Here is an 18,592-nt window from a genome sequence, read left to right as displayed (position 1 = left end):
ACCAGGGCTCAAACCCGTGTCCCCTGCATCGGCAGGCGGACTGTCAACCACTGCGCCACCAGGGAAGCCCGGCAGGTGGATTCTTAACCACTGTGCCACCAGGGAAGTCCCCCAGAAATATTTTTCTTAATGACACTAAAAATAATGGTACATCTTATAATTTATTTTTCCTAGATTCAATTAAAGGTGACTCCCTTCCATAAAACCTCAGTGGGGATGGAAGAACAGTAGTTATGTAGGCCTGTTTTAGAATAAATCATTGAAAAGGGGTCATTTTGAGGGAATGTGCTAAAGGAAGTAATCACCCCCGGTCACCCCTCTTCCTGCCCAACTGTATTGGGTGTATTTATTCAGAGGTTTTAAATCTGAATTTGTGCGCTTGGTTTAAGGAATCAGAAAAGGTACATCAGGCCCCTGTTTAGTTCAGAGCATGAATTTCAACCTCGCAGTAACCATGCTTGGGGAGGATGACTGGCAACTTAAATTTGCATAATGGCACCTTTACACTGGTTCAAGAGGAGTCTGCTCTGGCCTTCCTTCAGCCGTGCCCCTGCATACAGGGTGAAGAGCCCACAGACCAAGTCACTTGCTCACCTGTGGCCATGGAGCCCATGCCTCTGCACTTAGGCATCACACTTCATGCACCAGGATCCCAGAATTCCCTGCCCCCAATGCCAAGGTGGAGCCCACTTCCAGATCCTGCACTGGCCGCTTCTCTGGTTTATCCTCCCAAGAGCAAACTGGGCTGTCAGTATGCACCCCTGGGCTTGAAGGATGGCCAAGGGGGTGACTGCAAACGTGTGGCATGTAAAAGAAAAATTTTGCGCCAGACACTTGTTAAAAACAGCAAGATAGATTTTATTCAAGTTTCTGTAATAGAGGAGAGAGACTTCGTATAGAACTGAGCTCAACTCCAAGTCCAGCAAAGACAGCTGGGGACCAGCAAGCAGTGAGGGGGTCAGCAGAGGGAAAATTACTAAGAGGATATCAATGGCAGGATGATTCTCGCTAAACTGGCTTAATAAGATTCTTTTTTTTTTCTTTTTTAAAATTATATATATTTATTTATTTATTTTTGGCTGCGTTGGGTCTTCGTTGCTGCGTGCGGGCTTTCTCTAGTTGCGGTGAGTGGGGGTTACTCTTCGTTGCAGTGCAGGGGCTTCTCATTGCGGTGGCTTCTCTTGTTGTGGAGCACGGGCTCTAGGTGCGTGGGCTTCAGTAGTTGTGGCACATGGGCTCAGTAGTTGTGGCTCGCGGGCTCTAGAGCGCAGGCTCAGTAGTTGTGGTGCACGAGCTCAGCTGCTCTGCAGCATGTGGGATCTTCCCGGACCTGGGCTTGAACCCGCGTCCCCTGCATTGGCAGGCGGATTCTTAACCACTGCGCCACCAGGGAAGGCCACAGGATTCTTGCTAAAGGCAGCCGGGGGACTGAGCCGTCGAGTGTCGGGGGTGAGGAGCTTGGTCAGACGTCAAGGTGGGGCATTCTCCCTAGACCAACATAGCCGGATTCCCTGCTGAAACTGGGCTCTGCAGGCCAGGGAGGTGGCCAGCCGAGCTTGCGGCGTAGTGAGCAGAGGGCGCAGGACAGAACTTGGACTCGCAGAACGAGGTGTCTGCGTCCATATGCGCAGGGTCCGCACGGTGTGGGACAGAGCCAGGGGTGGAAGGAATGGGGGACAGGCACACCTGCATTCTAGCGTGGAACTTGGAGGGGTCTGAGAGTTCTGAATGGAACCTGCCCTTCAGCTGCAGATTCCTTTGAGGGCCTTGAAAGGTGGGGCGGAGGTTGTCTGGTGGGGACTGTTTCAGTGGTGGAGAAACCTTAGAGACAACACACCGAAGAGCTTCAGGAGGCAGCTGGACAGTGGGGACAGACAGGGCAAGGCCCAGAGGAGGGAGAGCAAGTGGGTGTTTCCCCTGTGGTGTCTTGAGCGAATGGAGGGGAAGGTTTGAGGGATTAGATGCGGGTGAGCCAACAAGTGAGGAAGAATCCTCTCCCTCCTCTTCTCACCCCATGCCAGGCCCCAAAGAGAATCATGGTTTGTGGCAGAGAATGATGTTAATTTTGAATAGATGTTTTCCACATTTGGTGTGAACCGTTGCTGTGCACATTTAAAAGCGCCGTGAATCTATATGTATGTAAAGGTAGAAGGGTAAAACGTTTAGCGGCGTGTTAGATTGATTTATAGCCTTCAAATGTTCAGGCCTATGGTGGGCGGGACTCTCTTTGTACTCCTGCCTCTGGCCCTGCTCTGTTAGGAAGGGGACTACAAAGTTATTGACTGGCCCTCAGCATGGGTTCAATAAGGGGGCTTGAGAAATTTCCACACCCAGGGGTAGAATGGACAGATGCCTAGCTGAACACGTATACTTGAGAGAGGACTGCATGACGTGGAATGGATTAAGCGGCAAGTAAAAGGACTCATGAACAGAGAAGATGGGAGAAGAGGGAAGAATATGGGTCCAGAAGTTAGGACTCCTGCCAAAGCCCCTCTGAATTGGCTAGAGCCAGGCTGTCTGCAGAGGTGCCTGTGTGGCATTTTTAGTTAACCCTCAGAACCTTAGAGAAAATAGATGACCTGATGGGGCTGTGTGGGTTGGTTAAGGAAAGTCACATGAAATGGCTTTAAAAGTAGCAATGAATTATGCAAATGATAATGTCATGAGGCAGCCCCTTGGCCTGGATTGTTTTTCCTCCAAAGTTTTAGATTCCTCTACTGGGGTATTTTTGTGGGATCACATTTTATGGGGAACACCATTTTACAGTAGAGGTTCTTTTTAGAAACAGGTGACCTCTGGGGGACATTGTGTGGGAGCATTTCTTTTTTCTGAGTGAAGGTGTGCCTCTTCCCAAGTGGGCTGGGTTTAAGCTGGGTAATATTTCCGTGAGTGTCTTGGAAGTGCCAAGAGTAAGTTATTCAACAGAATCAGCATTGTAGTGGGGCCAGTGATCTCTGTGGTCCTTTACCATTAGCCAGTCTCAAAACTCTGGCCCCTGCCAGGGATCTTTAACTCCAGGTACACGACTCAAACTCAATTTTCTTCATAGAGTGGGGTTAATAGTATGTGTTGCCTTCTGCTTCTGCCAGTTTGTGTGGGAACCATAAAAGAAGAGCATATGCCCCTGCAGAAGAAAGGGAGCACATAAACATATCATAAAGGATGGTCACTCCTCTGCTTCTCTGCCATTTCAGATTCAGTCCCCATCGTCAGCAATCTGACATCGTTCGCCAGCATTAATTTTATTCCATTTGTGCTCCAAGTTGCAATTCCCTTTACAGTGCACTTTAGTGCTTAAGATCTCTCTGTCAGCTGTTAAAGGAACGAATGAGGGCTTCCCTGGTGGCGCAGTGGTTGAGAGTCCGCCTGCCAATGCAGGGGACACGGGTTCGTGCCCCGGTCCTGGAGGATCCCACATGCCACGGAGCAGCTGGGCCCGTGAGCCATGGCCGCTGAGCCTGCGCGTCCGGAGCCTGTGCTCCGCAACGGGAGAGGCCACAACAGTGAGAGGCCCGCGTGCCGCAAAAAAAAAAAAAAATAAAAAATATATATATATATATATAGGATGGGGATTGATAAGGGCAAACTAGAAATCAAGAAAACAAAAAAAAAAAAAGAAAAAAAAAAAAAAAGGAACGAATGAATTTGTCAGTATTCAGTAAACACAAAATAACCCAGAGAAACGAAAGTTTAAATCTGAAGTCGTTAAATGTAAGAGCCAGTGAAATGGCTGTATAAAACTACTGAACCAATCATACGCAAGTTAGTCACATTTTTATGGATTTATCATAGTTTAACTGATTTTCATTTCTTTAAAGACCCCAGTTCCAACTCTTGTTATAGTGGGCATTGCCCTGGAGTCAGAGCTAGATAACTCAGCTGGTTCCTGAGCCACATCTGATACCTTTCAGAAACTGCTCAATATCACCACTCACATTCTAGGTCGTGATATCCTCAAAGAAGTATTTTAGGTCTGTTATGGTTCTAATTTTAGAATTCTGAAGTGTTTACCATCTGAAGCTCTAAGTTTAGGAGAGGAGCTTGCTGGGCAAAATGACATACGTTTTTTAATCTTCCTCAGGGAATTTTAGTTTGGAAGAAAAACCTGTTTTAATGTGATCGTGTGTGTGTGTGTGTGTGTGTGTGTGTGTGTCTTAGGGAAGTAACTAGGAAATACTTTTTAAAGTAGCAAATAATGGGAAATGTTTCTGGAAAGTTAGGTCCCTTAAACTTTCCTCTCTATTAAAGAGGCATTCCCCCACTATTAAAGATAGTCCCACTCCTACAAACGAAACAGAATTCAGATGTATGAGAACCTCAAGCTCTCATTTTTAAAAAACTGTGTTTGTTTTTAGGGCACAAATATAAATAAATGTTTCTTGCTTAGGTTCTGCAGGCTTTTTTTTCTACTACAGATTGCACATTTGAGGGACCTTATGCTCTTCTCTCCTTCTTCCCAACATCAAAGTTCCAGTAGCAACTTGGCTGAAAGAGCCTGGAAGCCTCGCCTCGAGTTATAATGAATGAAAAGCTCATTAGAACTGGTACCAGTTTCAAGTCTCATTCCTATTACCAACACACAGACCTAGATATTGGCCCTGAAAAGGTCTCAACAGCCATTTTTAGTTCCTCTTATGATACTTTACTGATGTAGCCAAACACTGATGAAAGGCAGGCCCTCTCCATTCTCTGAAGCACTGGAGGTAGGCTTTGTGTCTTTCTGCTCTGCATTTTGGATCTTTGCTGTGGCAACCACAGGGTAAGGCAGCTTAAGAATCACCCATGTGCCAGATAACAGCGGCAGACAGCCACTCGTGTGGCCATCTCAAGGCACCTGTGCCGGATCCCCCTGTTAATTTTAGACCCACGTTAGTTTTAACTGTATTCCCTGCAGTCTCTAATCTTACATCTGGATCCCTGCCTCTGACTCCTATGGGTTGGACTCTGGTTCTTCCTGTCCCAGGCAGATGGCCTTGATTCTCTGCTCTGCCTTTGGTGGAAGCTTTATGTTCTAACTCAAATTTATGGGTTCAGTTCCCATTGTTGGCCACTTGACCAGCCTAGAACCTTTATGAGCAGCAGCTAGTTCAATGTGATAAATTGCTTTTCCTCTCAAGTTCTCTTTCATGTCTTCATGTTTGGCTATTAACCATTACTGACCATCCAGCTCTGCATGCCATTACATTTCAGGTGTGTGGATGAAATTCTTTTTTGATGCTAAAGGTCCAATGTAGCAAATGCCAAGTAAACAAATATGTGACCATTTTTAGATGTTAGTCTTTCATTCCTGATCACTGAGAAATGAAAGCCTGTTATCAAGACAGTAGTATGTACTTTCTTCAGCAGTTTCTATGGGCTCAGTATATGTCTTCCAGCATAATTTTATTTGGTTTCTTTTTAACGTCTTTATTGGAGTATGATTGCTTTACAATGGTGTGTTAGTTTCTGCTTTATAACAAAGTGAATCAGTTATACATATGTTCCCATATCTCCTCCCTCTTCCGTCTCCCTCCCTCCCACCCTCCCTATCCCACCCCTCTAGGTGGTCACAAAGCACCGAGCTGATCTCCCTGTGCTATGCGGCTGCTTCTCACTAGCTATCAGTTTTACGTTTGGTAGTGTATATATGTCCTGCCACTCTCTCACTTCGTCCCAGCTTACCCTTCCCCCTCCCCATATCCTCAAGTCCATTCTCTAGTAGGTCTGTGTCTTTATTCCCGTCTTACCCCTAGGTTCTTCATGACCTTTTTTTAAATTATTATTCTTAGATTCCATATATATGTGTTAGCATACGGTATTTATTTTTCTCTTTCTGACTTACTTCACTCTTTATGACAGACTCTAGGTCCATCCACCTCACTACAAATATCTCAATTTCGTTTCTTTGCTGAGTAATACTCCATTGTATATATGTGCCACATCTTCTTTATCCATTCATCCGATGATGGGCACTCACGTTGCTTCCATGTCCTGGCTATTGTAAATAGAGCTGCAGTGAACATTGTGGTACATGACTCTTTTTGAATTATGGTTTTCTCAGGGTATATGCCCAGTAGTGGGATTGCTGGGTCATATGGTAGTTCTAATTTTTGTTTTTTTAGGAACGTCCATACTGTTCTCCAAACGTTTCTTGATTAACTGATTCCTCACTGATGTACTGTTGGCATTAAAGAGTATATATTTATTAGAGAGAGTGTGCACTGGCATTAAATAATTAATCTTTATGAATTCTACCAGAGAATATGTTTTATTATGCTGGAAGAATTTATTTGGTGTGTTTTTCCCCAGTGGATGCTAGAAGATGGATTTTTGTGTGTGTGCCATTTTCTTATATTTAAAAAATCAAATCACAGGGCCAAAAAATCATCAGTGTCTGGAACACCTTAGAAATTCTGTATTACGTATTGTGATAATTGTCTTTAATTCTTCTCTCTCAGTTATAGAAATAACTTTTTCCTGATTGGGTCTCCACGCACACAGTCAGGAAACAATGGCTTACCATATCCATCATTTCTGTCTGCACATTATCATGTTTCAGAGATTTCCCCAATTAATCTTGTGGAAGCTGGAATCACTCATAACTGTAATCCTGTTACGCCTTCTTTATTTCTCGATGTGCTTGTTAATTCATGGCCATCCTGTAGCGGTCTGTAACATAGCGCTGTTATCAGCTCTGAAGTCTTTAAAAGCCTCTTGTCTACCATTTTTACTACGGTTGATTCGCTGCGCTTTGTTGAAATCGATCATTTTGGATTTGAAAAAATATTATTTTCCTGTATATTTGTTCTGGCTACTTTTGCATGATTTCACTTTTTTTCAGTTAATCAATCTGCCAAGCTGGTTGCTTTTCCCTTTTTGGCTTCCTTTCTCTCTCTCTTTTTTTTTTTTTTTTGCGGTACGCCTGCCTCTCACTGTTGTGGCCTCTCCCGTTGCGGAGCACAGGCTCCGGACGCGCAGGCTCAGCGGCATGGCTCACGGGCCTAGCTGCTCCGCTGCATGTGGGATCTTCCCGGACCGGGGCACGAACCCATGTCCCCTGTATCGGCAGGCAGACTCTCAACCACTGCGCCACCAGGGAAGCCCGCTTTTTCTTTTTTAAGAACTCTCTATCTCTTCATTTCTCCTTCCCTCTCTTAGGCAATGCCTCTGGAAGAAAAGCCAGGAGGCAGTGGAATAAACTCTTTAGAATCAGGATAGACACTTCTCCCATTTCCCTTTTCATAAAATGAGAGAGGGGGTCCCTTTCCTTGATGATTCTCTCCCTGAGCAGTTTCTAGGGTGAAAGCTTCATGACTGACTGCCAGGCATTTTGCAGACACCGTAATATGCTACTTATTTATAGCCTCAAACTTCTCTGTATACTAATCTTACCAGGTGGACTCAAACTTAAACCCCAGAGTTCTTTGGACACACTACATTGTCTTTTCTTCTCCTAGGTACTGACTTTAACATAGATAGCTTACCTCTGCCTCGGAAAGCCCATCACGACTGGGCCCTTTTTCACGAAGAGTCTCCGAAAAACAATTATAAGCTCTTTCACCAGCCAGTCATCACCTTGTTCAACTACACGGCCACCTTCAGCCGGCATTCCCACCTGCCACTAACTACCCAGTACCTGGAGGGCACAGAAGTCCTGAAGTCACTCCGATACCTGGTCCCCTTGCAGTCCAAAAACCACCTTCGGAAAAGCCTCGCTCCTCTGGTGTACGTACAGTCCGACTGTGACCCACCCTCAGACAGAGACAGCTACGTTCGAGAGCTGATGACGTACATCGAGGTCGATTCTTACGGCGAGTGTTTGCGAAACAAAGCTCTCCCTCAGCAGCTGAACGGTCCAGCCTCTATGGACGCTGGTGACTTTTATAGGATCCTTGCCCAGTATAAGTTTATCCTTGCTTTCGAGAACGCGGTTTGCGATGACTACATCACTGAGAAGTTCTGGAGACCTCTGAAACTGGGGGTCGTCCCTGTGTATTACGGATCACCCAGCATCGCAGACTGGCTTCCAAGTAATAGAAGTGCTATCCTGGTATCAGAATTTTCTCACCCTAGAGAACTGGCAAGTTACATCAGACAGCTGGATCACGACGACAGACTGTACCAGGCCTACATAGAATGGAAGCTGAAGGGTGAGATCTCGAATCAGCGACTTCTCACTGCTCTCAGGGAACGGAAATGGGGGGTGCAGGACATCAGGCAGGACAACTACATCGACGCATTTGAGTGTATGGTGTGCACCAAGGTGTGGGATAACATGAGGCTCCAGGAAAAGGTAAGCAAATCCAGGTTTGGCAGAGAGGTGCTGGGATGGCCGTCTTGATGTTCTCTGCTGCTCTGCATTATTCTGTTGCAGCTGCCCCATCACTGGTCCTCACTTCTATCAGAGAGGCCAGGCTCTGAGGCAAGGATGACTATTTCATTTTTATTCTTTGAGGACTGTCATGAAGTTTACCAGTCCTGTCCCTCTTCCTGAAGGCCTTAAATTCTCCTTTATTGTTTCTTCTGGAGGATAATATACTGCAGGTGCTGGGCAGTAATACAAGGAAGCTGCAGGGGAAGGAGAAGGCCAAAAAATTTAAAATATGGAAAGTTCTGAATCTCATCCACATGGTCAGTCCTCTAACCTCTCCATCAAGGCTGTGGTTTATGCCAGACCCCTTATGCTCATGCCCCATGGACTGCCATTTTGAAACTTATTTTCATTTCATATACACACTCAATTAACCTCTCTCTCTCTGTCTCTTTCTGTCTCTCTCTCTCTCACTTCCTGTCACTCCCTGATTGTTGCTCTTTCTGTGTGTGGTACACACACATGCTTATTAATATAAAGAGAATATTCAAATAATGTTGGGGATAACCCTTAAAAGACTTCTTTTTCTTAAATTATTAAAATTAAAGTTCTTAGTAACATCTTCAAATTCTAGATGCTCTTTTTTTTTAAATTAATTAATTTATTTTTATTTTTTGGCTGCATTGGGTCTTCGTTGCTATGCGCGGGCTTCCTCTAGTTGCAGGGAGCAGGAGCTACTCTTCGTGGCGGTGCGTGGGCTTCTCATTGTGGCAGCTTCTCTTGTTGCGGAGCACGGGCTCTAGACACGTGGGCTCAGTAGTTGTGGCACGTGGGCTCAGTAGTTGTGGCTCGCGAGCTCTAGAGCGCAGGCTTGGTAGTTGTGGCACATGGGCTTAGTTGCTCCGCGGCATGTGGGATCTTCCCGGACCAGGGCTCGAATCCGTGTCCCCTGCATTGGCAGGCGGTTTCTTAACCACTGCACTGCCAGGGAAGCCCTCTAGATGCTCTTAATGTTTATTTGCTTACTTTATTATTTATGACAGGAATGGTTCCACTTTATAGAGAAGCGAATTCATTAAAATGAAACTTGTTGAAAGAAAAAGATTACTTTCAACTGTCTTTGAAATCTAAAAAGAAATGAGATGGCCCTACTTGGCTGTCACCCATCATTTCCTTGACTCCCATATACACATAACGTTTTATCTAAATTCTCTGAAGGCAGACAATTTTGTTAAATATTTAAATGTTTATTTTAGCTAGCATAGAAATTTCAGGCCAAACATAAACCTAAATAGTGTGTGGAATTATTTTAATGTATTGAATACATACTGTATGAGGCTTTCGTGTGCTAAATATGTATATGCTTAGACAAATTTAAAATATGTGAAACATTATTTTCCTAATTTTAATAATGATGAGAATTTAAATTATTTTATCTGGTTTCTTATAACAAAGTTTTATTCATAAAATCTTTATTTTAAGCTGAGCGTCTTGGTCAGCAACAGGAACACTAAATATTACATCATTCTTCTCAGGGAATGCATCCTGATTTCCAGTGACTTCCTTTATGACCTAATTTAGAGGGCCACCTTACAGCAAAAACCAAAAGACACACACACACACACACACACACACACACACATACACATGCCACTGCAAAAAACACATGAGAAAGTAGAGACCACATTAATTGCCCACGCTATACCAATGATTGACTCGGAAAATATATCAAGGCAGAAAACAGAACTTCTGAGGATGAAGGTTTGCCTGGGCTCATTTTCACGATCCTTTTCCATGTTGGAGATTATATTCACAGAAAACTGAAAGAAGCACACAAACCCTAACTGCTCCCGCATCTCACAGAACCCTATTGGGGTGATTACTGGGGACTGGAAAAGAGGGTATAGTGACATTGGGGAATAGCTTTTTCAAAGATATAGGAGGATACGTACATTCGTGCATTTCCCACGGAACCAGCTCTCTGGTTGTGGTATTTCAGAGTGCCGGAAGGTGGTGTAGTTGAATGCCCTTCTCTCTGGAGTCTTTGAGGAGAAACAGAGTAAGCTGTCCTCCAGCATGCTCTCATTCCTCCCAGAGAGGTGGTCAGTGGAGGTGACTGGAAGGCTTTGCTTGCATTTCAGAGAACTTGGTACAATTCTCAAACACAAATGTGCTCATTATTGAAAAGCAGAACAAAACATACCATGAAAGTAAATTAAAGGGTATTAGGCCAGCTGTTTTCATTTGTGTTTATAAGATTTGTTACAGCTTATATATATGGTATGCCTTAAAGTAAGCTATGTAAATGTTTCTTCACTTTTTCTCTTTCAGACAAATAAAAGCTGAAAGAAATAATTTGATCTCCTCAACTCGATTATTTTTTATCTTACAATTGATAGTAGTTTAAATCATGGTATTTAGATGTACAAAACACTATTAGAATATTCAATGCATTTCCCCTTCCTCTATTCTGCTTCCTCCTGTCATAAACGTACAAACCTAGTATATTAGTTATCTACTGCTGTTTAAACAGTAGTGCCACAAACTTAGCGGCTTAAAACAACAAACTTTTGTTATTTCACAGTCTCTGTGGGTTAGGATTCTGGTCATGGCTTACCTGGGTTCTCTGGAAGGCTGCAATCGAAGTGTCAGTCAGGGCTGGGTTCTCATCTAGAGGCTTAACTGGGGACAGGTCTGCTTTCAAACTCACATGCTTGTTGGCAGATTCAGTTTCTTGAGGTTGTAGGACTGAGGGCTTCAGTTTCCTGCTGGCTGTAGGCTGTAGGTTGCCCTCAGCTCCTAGAGGCCACCCACAGTTCCCTGTCCTGTGCTTCCCCCACATGGCTGCTTGCTTCCTTAAAGCCAGCAAGGGAGGGGGAGATGCCAAGACCAGTACTACAGTCTCATGAGTGTAACCACATACATGTAATCACATACATCCTCTCACCTTTGTCATATTCTATTGGCTAGAGGCAAGTGACAACACCCACAGTCGAGGGGAGGGGATAACATAAGGGCATGAATACCAGGAGGTGTGGATATCATGGGGCCATCTTGAATCTGTTCCTCACACCTAGCGAATCTGAGTGGGCTTATTCTCGGTGTCATTTGCTTGATTTATATAGGGGAAAGTCTTTCAGTATTGAAGAGACCAACCCAGGAGTTAATGTTAGTTAAAGAACATTTATTGATACATTATCCTGTCCTCAAAGAGGCTATAATAGGGGAGACAACATGGAGTAACCAGGAATATAACTTTACAGAATTGGGATAAACTTAAAACAATTAGTTTTACTGAGGTATAACTGATGTACAATAAACTGCGTATATTTAAAGTTTACAGTTGGATTAGTTATTACATGTGCAAACGCCTGTGAAACCATCACTTCAGTCAAGATGACAGACATTTCTATTCTCCCCTAAACGTTTCCTCATGTCTGTTTGTAATCTATCCCTTTTCCACCCGCTTCTTCAGGCAACCACTCATCTGCTTTTTGTCACTTTTGACAAAGAAGCCAAGGCAGTTTTCTAGAATTTTGTATAAATGGAATCATGTAGTGTGTATTCTTTTGTGTCTGGCTTCTTTCATCCTGCATGATAATGTTGACGTTTATCCACAATTCTGTGTGTATCAAGAGTCCATTTCTCTATATTGCTGAAGTTTGGATATACCAAAATTTGCTTATCCACACGCGTTTCCAGTTTTTGGCTGTTACAAATAAAGCTGCTGTGAACATTCATGTACAGATCTTTGTATGGATATATGCTTTCACTTCTCTTCCGTAAATACCTAGGAGTGAATTGGCTAGGTCATATGGTAGATGTACGTTTAACATTTTGAGAAACGACTAATTTATCTTCTAGAGTTTCTCCATCTTACATTCCTGCCAGCATTGTATGAGAGTTCATTCATTAACAGTTGGTGTGTGGTCATTCTTCTAATTTTTGCCTTTCTATTGGGTGTATAGTGTATCTCACTGTGGTTTAATTTACATTTTCTTAATAACTAATGATGTTGAATATCTTTTAATGGCTTATTTGCTGTCAATATCTTCTTTTGTGATATATCTCTTTAAGTCTTTTACTCATTTTTTAAAAACTGGGTTGTTTGACTTGTTATTCTTGACTTGTAAGAATTCTTTATATACTGTGAACACAAGTCATTTGTCAATTATAAAATTAACAAATGTTTTCTTCCAGTCTGTGGGTTGTCTTTTCATTTTTTTAATAGTGTCTACAGAAATGTAGAGTTTTTAATTTTGATGAGTCCAGCTCATAAATTTTTTCTTTTATAGCTTGTGCTTTTTGTAGCTTGTTTAAAAAAATCTTTGTCTAACCCAGGGTCTCTAAGATTTGCTTCTGTTTCTTCTAGAAGTTTTGTTGTTTTAACTTTTACATTTAGGTCTATGATCCACTTAGAGTTAATTTTTGTGCTGTGGTATAATGTAAGAGTTGAGGTTTGTTTATTTGGATATCCAATTGTATCAGCCTCATTTTCTGGAAAGATTATTCTTTCCTGATTGAATTACCTTGGCTTCTTTTTAAAAAAATCAATTGGCCATATATGCATGGGTCAGTTTCTGTGCTGATCAGTATATCTATATTTGAGTACTGTTGCTTTATAATAAGTCTTGAAATGAGGTAGTGTTAATCTTCCAACTTTGTTCTTTTTCAAAATTATTTTCACTATTTTCGGTCTTTTGCTTTTCCACATAAATTTTAGATTCATTTTATCAGTTTCTACAGAAATGCTTGATGGGATTTTCATTGGGATTTTGTTGAATCTATATGTCAATTTGGGGAGAATTGACAACAATATAGAGACATTTAATCAATAAGCATGATATATCTGTTCATTTATTTAGGTCTTCTTTAATTTCTTTAAACAGTACGTTTTCAACTGTAATCTCTTCAAATATTTTCTCAGACACTTTCTTTTTCTCTTCTTCTTCAGGGACCCCTATAATTCGAATGTTGGTGCATTTAGTGTTGTCCCAGAGCTCTCTGAGACTGTCTTCAATTCTTTTCATTCTTTTTTCTTTATTCTGCTCCTTGGCAGTTATTTCCACCTTTTTATCTTCCAGCTCACTTATCCGTTCTTCTGCCTCATTTATCCTGTTATTGATTCCTCTAATTTCAGTTATTGGGTTGTTCATCACTGTTTGTTTGCTCTTTAGTTCTTCTAGATCCTTGTGAAATGTTTCTTGTATTTTCTCCATTCTGTTTCTGAGATTTTGGATCATCTTTACTATCATTACTCTGATTTCTTTTTCAGGTAGGTGGCCTATTTCGTCTTCATTTATTTGGTCTTTTAGGTTTTTACCTTGCTTCTTCGTCTGTAACATATTTTTTTGTTGTATCTTTTTTTTTTTTTTTTTTATGGGTGGGGCTGTATTCCTGTCTTGCTGGTTGTTTGGCCTGAGGCGTCCAGCACTGGAGTTTGCAGGCAGTTGGATAGAGCCAGGTCTTGGTGCTGATATGAGCACCTCCGGGAGGCCTCACTCTGATTAATATTCCCTGGGGTCTGAGGTTCTCTGTTAGTCCAGTGGTTTGGACTCAGAGCTCCTACCACAGGAGCTCGGGCCTGACCTCCAGCATGGGAACCAAGATCTTGCAAGCTGCATGGCACAGTCAAAAGCAGTATAATTTACAAAGAATAAAAAACAAAATAAAATTTAAAAGATAAAAATATATTAGGAATAATAAGAATATAATTTAAACAACTGCAACAAGGTAAAACAAAACCACAACAGAAAAAAGAAAAAAGGGGGGGGGGGGAACAAGCCTAAAGGAGCAGAACGATAACAAAGTATAAAGAATAAAATAAAATTAGAAAAATAAAAGATTTATTAGAAAACATAAAAATATAAATGAATCAACAGCAAGGTAAAACAGAACCCCAATCTAAAAGAGGAAAAAAGAAAAAAAAAGCCTTGGCTATGGGGGGTGGAGTTTAGGCAGGGGTGGAAGTTAGGTAGGGGCGGGACCTAGTCTGGGGTGGTGACATTTGAGCCTGGGCGGGGCAACGTTCAAGCATAGGGTGGGGCCCCTGCCTAGGACCTGTGCGGAAGGGGAGACGCAGCAGATCCAAAGCGGGACCTCGGAAGTGTGGAGTTCCGGAGTTCGGAGTTAAGGCCCTGGGTGGCGGGGGTGGGGGGTGGGGGGGGCTTGGGCTCTGCAGGCAGCAGGAAGGCTCTGCGGGCAGAGAATTAGGCCCGGTAGCCCAAGAGGCTCCCCGGTGCCTAAGTGGACAGGGAAAGCGCTGGCCACGTTCCCTTCTGTTCCTCCACGCCACACCTCAGGGGTCTCCGCCAGCATCTCCCCTGTCCCCACTGGACCCCTAACTGTGGGTGGATCCCGCTGGGTGTAGGAACTCCTCCCCTCCCCCAGCCACCCCCCAGGGGTGCCAGGTCCCTGAGGTCTGGCCTTTACTTTTGCTCCCCCTTCCCTCCCTCCCACTCCCTCAGGACCCATGCGGCTGGAGGAGGTCTCAGTGGGCAGAAGATCAGGCCCAGGATCTCAGCAGGCTCCCGGGGGCCCAAGCGGGCAGGGGAGACCTGTCCATGCTCCCTTCTGATCCTCTGCCCTCCCAATGGTCCCCCAATTTACCCCTTCAGTGTCGGATCCCTTCCCCTCCCCCAGCCACCCCTCAGGGGCTCCAGTCCCGTCCCGCCTCCACTTCTCCTCCCCCCTCATTCCCCCCAACATTCCATGTACTACCCGGTCGCTGGGGGTTCCTCCCGTCCCCTTAGGTGTCCGTGGTCGCCCACTGGTGCCTGGTAGGTGCCCTGGTTGTGCGAGGATGTGAATTCCGCATCCTCCTAGTCTGCAATCTTGACTCCACCCCCGAAACCCTACTATCTTCACATTAAAAAAAAATTTTTTTTTGAAAAAGATGTACATGTGCATAGGTTAAAGTATCAAATAGTTCTGCAAAGTTAGTTTTAAAAAAAAGTCTTCTACTTCTTTTCCCTTTTCTCCTTCCCTAGAAGCAGCCACTAATCACCATAGTTAGCTAATTATTTTGGTTATTACTCAATGTTTCTAAATAACATGCTCTTATACACTAATTTTTTGATATTCAGTGTTTCTCTGATGATAGATACGAGCAATGTAGTATACTATGATTTGTTTCCCTTTGTACAGCTTTTGGTTTCCTTCTAGTTAATACTTGTCTTATTTCTTACTTGTTTATTTTAAAATTTTAATCACTAATTCAATCCTTGTTGATTGTTTAAATCTCCTTTGAAGACATTCAGCTATACCAGGCATCCAGTTCATTTCATCTTGCTGAGTAAATCTCTCCTGGAGCCTTCTGACGTACATCAATACGTCTGGCTGCCCTCTACACTGTGTAGAACATCAGCCTGAGATCTCCCTTCCCCAGCATTTTGGGAATCTCCTTGTCTTTTTCTGTTGTGTTGACACTTCTGTTTCCTGTATGTTTTCTTCCTTTTTTCTTAGCTTTCCCTCTTTCGTGGGTTGATTGTATCCTCATATAGCTTCCTGGTGTATGGGGGTTGCCTGAAATGTCTTCATTTTATTTTAATATTTAAGCTATAGTTTAGCTGAATGTAAACTATTACAGTGGTCATCAGTTTTTCTCAGAATTTTGAAGGCATTTTGTTATTGGCTTAAACAAAACTTTAAATTTTGAAATGATTTTAGATTGACAGAAGAGTTACAAAGATAGTACAAAGTTCCTGAATTCTCTTCACCTGGCTTCCTCTAATGTTAACATTTTACATAACCATGGCACATTTGTCAACACTGAGAAACTAATATTGACTGTTAGTACTACTAGGAACTGAACTACAGACTTCAGTCCTATTTCACCAGCTTCTCCACTCATATCCTTTGTCTGTTCCAGGATCAGATCCAGGATACCAGACTGTAATCACTCCTCATGTCGCCTTAGACTCTTTAAGTCTGTGACAGTTGTGCAGTCTTTCCTTATTTTTAATAACTTTGACATTTTTGAAGAGGACTGGTCAATACTTTGTAGAATGTCCCTCCGTAGGGTTTCTCTGATGTTTTCTCATGTTAAGACTTGGGTTTTGGATTTGGGAGAATAATACCACAGGGGTGAAAAAGGTCTTCTCATCGTATCATTTCAGAGGATAAATGATATCAACATGACATGTTACTGGTGATGCTAACTTTGATCACTTGGTTAAGGTGGTGTCTGCTAGATTTTTCCTCTGTGAAGTTGCTAATTTTCTCTTTCCACGAAGCGAGTCACTAAGTCCAGCCCACCCTCAAAGGGAGGAGAATTAAGCTTCACCTCCTTGAGGGAGGAATATAAAATAATTTGTGGACATATGTTAAAACCACCACAATAAAAAAAAAAAAAAACACCACAATAATTAATAAATATCTGGGGGGGAGGTATTTTGAGGCTATGCAAATACCCTTCTTCTCCTTAAAGTTGAACTAACTAATGTTAATATTCATCAATGAATTTCACCACTGCTTTTTAACTTCCAGTGTTCCTGTCCAGAAATCCAAAACCATCCTAACTTCTGACCCTCAGAATTGGTCTTTTCCTCTTAGGAATGTTGTAGAATCTCTTCCTTTTTCCCTGTGTTCTAAAATTCCATAAATGGGACTTCCCTGGTGGCCCAGCGGCCAAGACTCCTTGTTCTCAATGCAGGGGGCCTGGGTTTGATCCCTAGTCAGGGAACTAGATCCCACATGCCGCAACTAAGAGCCCGTATGCCGCAACTAAGAACCGGCGCAGCCAAATAAATAAATAAATATTAAAAATAAATAAATAAAATTCCATAAGAATGTACTTTGGCACGAGACTGTTTATGTTGAATGGATTGAAGGACTGAATGAGACAAGCTATGTAACACACCTAGCAGAGTATCTAGTGCACAGAATACTCTCAATGTTAGATTCTTTCTCCTTCAACTGTTCAGCGTGTAACTTTGTGGACTCTATGGAGTGAAGGTACTTGCTTCAGGGAACATGAGACTTGTGTTAACTTATCTTATGTTTTTAATTCTCCCCCCCCCCGCCCCTTCTCTCAATGCAGGGCTTACCACTCAAACGATGGAAGGCAGACATTACCCACCTGAGCTGTCCAGAGCCTACAGCGTTTGCTTTCTCACCCCTCGCCCCACGTCGGAGCTCTTTGCGAGAGATGTGGATACCAAGCTTCCAACAATCCAAGAAAGAAGCCCAAGCACTAAGGTGGCTGGTTGATAGGAATCAAAACTTTTCAACTCAAGAGTTTTGGGCCCTAGTATTCAAGGACTAATATCAAAAAGTGTCAGAGTTCTATTTTCTAGGTTGCCTTGATATCTGAATATAATAGCTGCTCTGTGGACAACCCACTAGGATGAGAATTAATGGGTGCAGTACTCATAGTGAGCTCTATTGAATAATAGATATGAGTTACCCCTAGGGGTCACTTCTCTGTTTTTTATAGTAAAAAAGAAATATTTCGTATGAACACTGGTCACCTTCAGTGTACATGTCTGGACCCGCATCCCTGCCGCCTTGTGTGGAAATTCACCTCCTGTAGAATGAGTGTTTTCCTTGCTGCAGGGAAAGAGTCCTTGCAAGGAGGGCAGAGGGTGTAGCTGTGGATTCTCACACTCACCTCACTGGCTGTGTTTATTGGTATTTGGCAAGCCCAGTGTTCCGACGCTGAGCAGGAACATGAAATGCGTTAGAACTTGGCAATGAGGGATGCCATCTGTTGGTTTCCAGGGATGTGAGTGAGTAGTGAAGGCTGCGTGGGGTTGATCCGCTGTCTCCCCAAATCTAAAGAACATAGCACATCTCTGCCTCTTCCATACTTTCAGCCACCTCTCCCGCCTTTCTTAGCACCACCTTGCCCTGCGTCCTCCCCCGTTCCTCCCTGGAGCGAACGTCTTGGGAAGACGTGCCTCTTCCTTGTGTGTTTTGAGTGGTGAGTAGTTCCCTTTGTTCCCTTATCCCACTGAGCAGAATAGTACAGAGAGTCCTGTGGTTCAGGCTGGACAGCCTGTGCGTTTTGATCGCTGTGAGCATGAAGGTGAGTGCCCTGGGGAACTCCAGTGGTGTGGAAGCGGATTTGTCTTGTCTTAGGGTGACGCGCAGCCTGCAGTGGAGGGCAGCCCTGCCAGTTTGGGAGCATTCCCTGTCATTTCTGATCCCGTCACAGAGCAGATTCAGCTGTCTTACCTGGAGCTTCTACTGGAGCTTCTCGGAAGACAAGGAGAAAACACTGTCTCTCGTTCTCTTTCCTTGTGAGCGTGGGGTGGCTTCTAGATCACACTAAAGCCTGCTGCCACCCAATGTGTGACGGCT

General features: G+C 43.3%; 1 protein-coding gene across 1 annotated transcript in view; it reads left to right on the top strand.

Moving 5' to 3' along the window:
• The window catches only part of FUT10 (fucosyltransferase 10), a gene marked incomplete at its 3' end in the record, with an annotated part of 63,762 nt that extends 46,207 nt beyond the window's left edge, over positions 1-17,555 (top strand). The window contains exons 3-4 of the mRNA XM_082680510.1: positions 7,437-8,272; positions 17,331-17,555. Coding sequence (XP_082536636.1) covers positions 7,437-8,272; positions 17,331-17,555 — 1,061 coding nt within the window. The remainder of the gene's footprint in view (positions 1-7,436; positions 8,273-17,330) is intronic.
• Between the last annotated feature and the right edge of the window lie 1,037 nt (positions 17,556-18,592).

Source organism: Grampus griseus (genome assembly GCF_964374135.1).
Source record: "Grampus griseus genome assembly, chromosome: 21".
In the NCBI taxonomy this organism is placed as follows: Eukaryota; Metazoa; Chordata; class Mammalia; order Artiodactyla; family Delphinidae; genus Grampus; species Grampus griseus.
This window is presented reverse-complemented; position numbering and strand designations above follow the sequence as displayed.